Source organism: Anopheles marshallii, chromosome 2, assembly GCF_943734725.1.
Source record: "Anopheles marshallii chromosome 2, idAnoMarsDA_429_01, whole genome shotgun sequence".
In the NCBI taxonomy this organism is placed as follows: domain Eukaryota; kingdom Metazoa; phylum Arthropoda; class Insecta; order Diptera; family Culicidae; genus Anopheles; species Anopheles marshallii.
This window is the reverse complement of record NC_071326.1, coordinates 24,394,141-24,401,705: the sequence shown is the minus strand read 5'-3', so window position 1 is coordinate 24,401,705 and position 7,565 is coordinate 24,394,141. Positions and strand designations below refer to the sequence as shown.

Sequence of the window (7,565 nt, the reverse complement as noted above, 5' to 3'; positions counted from 1 at the left end):
TGTAGCGTGATGGGAAGGGATTTTAGGGAAGCACCACTACAACAGGTGACAGCTAGTTGGCACCTAGTTAGGTGCCTTCTATTAAAAGCGCATTCCCCATTAGCGCTACACCGTCGGATTCGCTCGATCGCTTGAGAGGAGGCGTCGAAAACGGGACCACACGGTAGTACACCATTCGCGTTTGCGAAGTGGCTCAAGTGGCACAAGATCTCGGGTAAAGTCAATGGCAAGAACAGTTGCCAACCGTCGTCACCGTGTCCCGACACAGCTCGCGTGATATCTTCGATGACGAAAAGTGCGAATTGATTGCGTTCTTTCGGTGTGCTCGTTGTGTGCCGCAGCAGTGTAAACAGCGTACCTTACCAGTTGGGCCCAAACCGTGCTTGTTGGTGACTGCAGGAAGTTGAGCAAACCCCCGTGACCGCACACACTTTTTGGGGTGAACCTTTGCCCGTGCGTCTGCTGAGATGAAGCGTTTTGTAAGTAGGCGAACACGTCACGGCGCCGGCGTGCTGTGGCGCTTGGTTTAGCAAACCATCAGCGGCCCAAAACGGTGAACGTCTTACCTTTGTGCGTCCCCATTTATCGTAAGGACACTAATCGAATTTCATTATAGGCAATTGTAGGCACAATGGGGCGGGATAAAGAAAAAAAAATAATAAAACGGAAATTTCGCTTGTGCCCCCAGACGGGCGATTTAGGCACGATCTTCCTCCGTGGATGGCACCGTACACCAAAAACAGACGTGCATTCAAGTGGGGCGGTCGTGTCTGACGCTTGGTTTTCACCGACTAGTGAGGCACCCGAACGATTGGGACCGGGACACCGCGATTGGTTAGCGCTGACGGTGAACCGTTGCTTGATTGTGGACCGTTATCACCTGTTGGGTAGGGAATCAACGCCAATTTGCACCAGGCGTTATCTTACCTGGTGCGATGAAAACGAGGCGTAAAACATGTTCTACCCAACGTCGTTAAATTTTGCCCACAGATGGCGCCACTGTTTGCCACTGTTTTGCTCGATGTACAGTGTGCTGCATCTTGCTAGTCTACAGAAACAATCGTTTTGCTTTGCGCTAGACTAATTCCATCGTTTAAATTTACCTTTTTTCCCCAGATGGCAAGAAGTTTTATGGATCTTATCTGGGACTATGCGGTGTTCGTCGTGTTCATCATATTCTCCACCCTGTTCCCGCTCTGGGGTTGCTTTTTCGGCAAGAAGGAGAAAACCAAGGCCGACTATGTGTTCGGCCTCGGCACAATATCGATGGGTGCGATGATGCTTTCGATCGCCCGCGGTACGCTTGGCGTCCGATCGTTTCTGGGCTACCCGAGCGAACTGTTCTATCGCGGATCGGCCATGTGGGAAACGCTGTACGGCATGGTGACCGCGTATCCCGTCGTCTGCTTCATCTTCATCCCGGTGTACTTCAACCTGGGCGTGACGTCCGTTTACCAGTATTTGGATCTGCGCTTCAACAGCCGGCTGGTGCGATGTCTCGCATCCGGCACGTACATCGTCCGGTCGCTGCTTAATCTGGGCGTCACGGTATACACACCGACGGTCGCCATGAACACCGTCATCGGTGTACCGTACTGGGCATCGCTGATCGGCATCTCCGTCATCAGCATCGGGTTCAACTTGCTCGGTGGACTGAAAGCGGCTATCACGGCGGACGTAATACAGGGCGTGACGATGATCCTGATCTCGCTGGGCATTATCGTACAGGCGATGATAACGGTCGGTGGGTTCGAAAAGATTTTCACCATTCCCGCCAATGAAGGTAAGGTTGCGATTGGATCTTTACAAAAAGAAAACGTCCTTAATTCTAATGCTTACTCTTTTAAAAACATCTTTACAGATCGTTTGAATTTCTTCAACTTTACCGGTGATGTGACGGTGCGCGTAGACACCACGTCCGCCTGGCTCGGTCAGCTGTTTATGTCGCTGAGCATATTCGGCTGCCAGCAGAACTTTGTGCAGCGCTATCTAAGCATGAGCACGTTCAAGGAGGTACGCCGCACGCTGATGAGCAACATACCGGTCGTGATTGTACTGTTCTGTCTGGCGTGGATCGTCGGGATGGGCGTTTACGCGGTGTACGCCGTGTGCGACCCGATGAAGGCCGGCTACATTAACAAGATGGACGAAATTTTGCCGTTCTTTGTGGAGGACAAATTTGCCTACCTGCCGGGCGTTTTGGGCATCTTCATGGCTTCGCTGTTTAACGGCGCGCTGAGCCTGAACGTATCGAACCTCAACTCACTGGCAACGGTCACCTGGGAGGACTTTCTCTCACATCTGCCCCGCTTCAAGGGTATCGGCGATAAGCAGCAGTTGAACGTTATTAAGTTTATTGGTTCGATTTACGGTGTGATTGTGATGGGCGTTGGGTTCTCGGTTGGACTGCTGTCGGGTGTGATCGAGAGCAGTATGCTGATGACGTCGGCCACCTCCGGACCGCTGTTGGGTGTGTTTCTGCTCGCCATGTTGGTGCCGCTCGCTAACTGGAAGGGAGCCGCCTGCGGTATGGTCGTGTCCCACATCATCACACTGTGGATAACGTTCGGCAGCTTAACGGTGTCGAAGGAGGTTATACTGCTACCGACTACCATTGAGGTAAGCATCTTTGTGCGATTTGAGCGCACCAAACTCGCCATTACTAACGCTTGTATCTTACCGTTTTTAGGGTTGCACAAACGACACATTCTCTTCGGGTATTACAAAACCCACCAAATCCTGGCTGCTAGCCAACACTCCTCTCGAGGTGGAGTCAGAATTTCCCTACTTTGACACCACCCCGCAAGCACCGGTACCGTCCGCGACCGGATTCCCGCAAAACATCTATTCCGTGTCGTACATGTACTACAGCTTAATCGGCACCTTCCTAACCGTGGTGGTGGGAACGCTGGTCAGCCTGTTGACGTCGCACAGCGACGATGCGTACGATCGCAAACTGTTGCATCCGATCGCTTACCACTGCAGTAAGCTATTCCCCGGCAAGGAACGCCGATACATCACCAACCCGGACATTCGGCCGAAGGATGTGGAGTCGGCAGAAAACGGTGGCGCGAAAAAATCACCGCTCGATGAGCTTGAGCGTGACAATTTGGGTTTCGATACGGTCTCTGAGCAGTCTGGTGTTACGGTGGTAAGCGTCGACCCGATACCACCGAAGTTGGATAGGCCGGAGGTGTACCGGAAGCATGACCCCGAAGCCGACCACTAGACCCGTGGTTTGACGATGGCTCCTCGCAAGCGTTATTATACACTATAAAGACTGTGATAAACTCAGAGAAATTTACCGTTTACGTGCATCACCTAGATCAAGCTAAGCACCGCACCTCAGGAGGAAGTGTGTTTTTTGCTTCTTTGCCGCAATAGTATTTGCCGTTCGAGTGACATAATGGACGAGCGATCGTAATGTTTTTTTGTTGCCGTGTCAACTGTAAGCGTCCCAAGGGAGGAAAACGTTGCTGAAAGGGGAAATGTTTTCTATTCGCAGCATGACGTGCGACGCAAGATGCAGATTAATGATGCGTTAGCAAAACAAAAAAAATCTAGTTCTAAGAATAGCATAAGTAAATGCACGTGTCTAGGCCTAGGACATTGTGTTTTCGACAAGGGGAAGGGTAACAAATGGAATTTATTTCGTGTTTAATGCTGGATGTAATGTTAGGGAAGTATAAGTAGAATAAATTATGCGCAATTATAAGAACAAAGGTTTGTGAATTAGAGCAACGTGTCTATATGCATGTAGTCTCACTTGTAATGAACTGCGTGTGAATGATGGATGCTTTAAAAAATGGACTGACGTGCAAGTATCCACTTCTGGTTCGCCTTTTGTAGCTATTCTTTTGTGCACAGGTAAACTTTGACCTTCATTTATTATGCTCTCATTGAACTTGTACCAACTACTACGAGGAGCTGCATATGGAAGGTTTGTAAAAACTGCAGGTGTCATTACGAAGCGAAGAAGCTTAACATCGTTAGGAGCTTCATATCCGACAGGTGGCTTTTTAATATTGTCTCAGTTCGGGAGGTTACTGCGTCGATGTTCAGGTCATTCAACGTCAAACATGGCAATGAAGTGCTGCAGAAGCTTAAGATATAGATCGAATGTTCAGTGACGTCGGAGTAATCGACCTACCGGTGAATACATCCTTAGACAAGACTGGAAACTGTTATGGTATATTGCCCAATGTGGGGGCAATTGCTAAGGCTCGGGAACTGAGCAACTGAACCGAGCTCAGGCTCAGGCTGATTGTGCTGACAAAATATTCCTTTTCCGACGAAGCGCAACCTCGGGTACTCAACGGATAACGAGGTCTATTTCATGATAACAGTTTGCCTTGTGTAACTGGTTCTCAACCGAGTAGCGAACCATTGACGAAACAACTATGTTGTTCGAGATGAAGGCTCTTGAGGAATTTGTGGATATTGGGGACATGGTCACCATACGTCCTCTCCAAGTTTGTTGCTTTCATTAGAAAGTATGACGATGCGAACTTTTAGACTAACTTCATCAGCATCATGTAAAGAAATTCACCGAAGAAGATTGTCCTCCAGAATGAGATTATTAGAACTTCAATCGCCAAACCTCAAACGGAGGTATGTTAGTTAAAATTGGAGGGATAGTTGATTACTTAGGATTTAAAAAGCTTGAAATTAAAGCCAACATTCATGTTTTAGGTGTCCTCTGCTTTGGTACTTAGACATTAGTGTAGAAAGCTGATTAAATATATAATTCAAGCGAACTTTTGCAGTTGGACGGTTTGACATTCTTGTATAATAGATAATGAAAACAAGTAATTAATGAAGTTTTATCACGCGAAGAGAATTGATTGATTAGTGTAACCGTAAACCAGTCAACTCTTGGCGGAGTTCAAGATGATGCGGAGTAGAATGCAAGGCGTGCCAAGCACATTGTACCGACCCATTAACAAAGGATTGAAGTTTGTGGATGAATTTCCATCCCAGTATGCCATCTTACGCTCGCTGTCACTCATCATCGCTCGTTGTTTAACGTGCTAGTGAATGGGTGCTGTACATAGTGTCGAGGATTTGCTTGTAACTCTAGAAGAAACTTCAGTCATTCTTTGTGCTTATGCTCTTTTCCGTTATGCTTCATTTTCGAGTGCCGAGTTTCGAAGTACATGTATGTTTCAGTGCTGTAAATATGACATAAAGCAAGTGAAAGAACAGAAAAATTAAGGGCTCGTTATCATGTGTGTTGTAACACAATATTTCACTAGCGCTTTTGTCTCTTTTCTTGGGTGGCAAATCACTTTAAAAAAAGCTTGCAAAAGTAGCAGTATACATTGTAGCTTGAGTGTCTTTACATCGGCAGAGTAGCAAGTTGTACGGTTGGAAGAGGTTTCGTAAAATCTGTATTCCCGGGTACCCGTGAAGCTGAAGCTTAAGTTTGCACTACTGAGAAAAGGAAAGCTATCCACCGTAATGAAGTTTATCCTCTTGATTATGAGCCTGCTGAAGTGCCTGATCTTCCCTGTATTAGTTTCCCAGAATGCTTTTTGTCCGGCTGTGGCTGAGCTTCGAGTGAAGCTAAAGAGGTACTGCGTGTAGGTTTCTGCATTCTGCCAGGAGGCTGATGCACACATTTCTTTTGTAGGAAATGTAGGTCACTGCACGACGACGTTGATGCGACGTTGATGGTGCCACACGGCGAACCAGAACGGGATAAAGAAAACAAACCCCGTGAACGCGGGGATGGGTGGTGAAATTCTGCTCCAACATTCAAAGGGTGCCTGGTTTGCTTACATTTTAATACAAATTACCATCGGACCATTCCGTACGGTCTATTTATTCAAGCATTATTGTGTAAATGCCTTTTCGCCACAGAACGTTCAGGTCCGTTCCGAACCGGGCGGGTTGGCAAAGGAAGAAAAACACAGCACAAGGCCCAAGGTAGAGTTGATTTCAATGAGCCAAGCACGGGAACTGATTTTCGTCCAAAGTTTATAGCACATCAACTAGGCCTGTACCCCGTGCCGGGATCAGTTACCGTGACCGTCGGTGCTGACAAGCGCGCCAACATTTCTGCAAGGTCGGGATGGATCAGCACATGAATCAGGCTCAATTGCAAATGGATACAGAATGCACAACGTTAAATTACTTCTTGTTTACCATAAAAATGTCAACCCTCGTTATTTCTGTGTACAAACAAATGCTCCGTAACGATGGCCGATTTTCATGGCACAGGGAAGTGTTTGCCATGCCGTACGTGGAACGGTTCGTATGCAACGGTGCAACGTTGCATTTACCGAGGCAACGGTAGCTTTAATGTGGTGAGTATTGGTGTGGAATTTGGTAAACATTTCTAAAGAATCTCGATGACATTAGTACTTAGCACTGGGCGAGAAAAATGACCTTTCAGTTGATGGTGATGACGATGATGCTGAGTTGTTAGTGTGATTTATCGTCTCAAATATGGTACAATGTGTAGGATAATATTGCAAAAAAAACATCCTTTTAAGATTTATTCACAAGTAACATGGATGGCATATTTGTGTATTTGAATAATTACACTTCCGATCTGACCTACTTCAGGTTAAAATTTGACGTCGGCATATTGATGTTAGCTGATGTTGGTATGTGTTACTAACATCCTTTTTGATCGCTTGGCAAAATTTTCCATCCTCTACTTAATGCCGCCATTTTTATATTATTCCAAAAACCCTGTCCAAAATTTCAAAGGAAGATTAGAAGAGCATAGCAAAAAGTTTATAGCGCCCACAATTATATGCAGCTGTAAAATGGCACCATGTCTCTAACAAAACCTGTTTTTTGATCCGTGGGTCCATTTTCTGCCGGACGTTGCCATGATTTTACGTTTTGCTTTCGCGTGCTAAATTTAATTAAGTCCGCATGAACGCTTATTTTTGATTTGATCAATAAAAACAAAACACCCAAAACATAACAACCCAACTTGGGTGTTTGGGAAGAGATCAGTTGGAGTTGGAGGAAAATTATACCGCCCGGATCGGACCGGATCGAACGGGTGCTGGTCGCAACCGGTGCAGCGCCGCAAGCATTAGATCACAGAGGAGAAAATATTTATTTTGTTAATATATCAAGATCAGGATGGCGATGGTGGGTTTTATTGCACGGCCCGATTGGAAAGCAAACCGGTGGGGTTTTTTGAAGGCAAAGTGCGTTATTAGTTTCACCTGTTATGACAGCCAAACGGAATGAAATGGATAGCTTCGCGCCGATGCGCCATGTGTAAGGCCTGGTGGAAGATGAAGACCGTTCGTTTATACGCTCAATGGAGGTCATTTTTTTAAATAAAAGGCATTGAATTGAGTAAACAGGGCGCAAATCCTATTCTAAATTAGTACGAACGAAGACCAGCGTGAAAGCGTAGCTGAGATGAAAGCGCTCACTGTGTGAAGATGCACCATTATTTTTAGCAAAAAGTAATCCTTTTTAATCATTTGTAAAACTCTTAAACAACCAGATCCAATAGTAAGTGGGCAGCAAGCGTACAGACAGCTAGAACAGGCAACCGGGTCTCGTTCGGGTTTGGCTTAACAGCATTGTTT

The 7,565-nt window shown here is 46.4% G+C and overlaps 1 protein-coding gene across 1 annotated transcript; it reads left to right on the top strand.

Moving 5' to 3' along the window:
* Positions 1 to 1,116: 1,116 nt before the first annotated feature.
* Positions 1,117 to 3,229, top strand: LOC128719413 (sodium-coupled monocarboxylate transporter 1). Its single transcript, XM_053813038.1, has 3 exons — positions 1,117 to 1,783; positions 1,862 to 2,619; positions 2,690 to 3,229. The coding sequence occupies exons 1-3, from the start codon at positions 1,117 to 1,119 to the stop codon at positions 3,227 to 3,229; spliced, it is 1,965 nt and encodes a 654-aa protein (XP_053669013.1).
* Positions 3,230 to 7,565: the final 4,336 nt, after the last annotated feature.

Bases quoted from the DNA above. Each gene is read 5' to 3' on its own strand.
- LOC128719413 (XM_053813038.1), top strand. From the start codon at position 1,117: ATGGCAAGAAGTTTTATGGATCTTATCTGGGACTATGCGGTGTTCGTC. The intron at 1,784-1,861 runs GTAAGGTTGCGA...ACATCTTTACAG, and splicing joins CACCATTCCCGCCAATGAAG to ATCGTTTGAATTTCTTCAAC. The intron at 2,620-2,689 runs GTAAGCATCTTT...TACCGTTTTTAG, and splicing joins TGCTACCGACTACCATTGAG to GGTTGCACAAACGACACATT.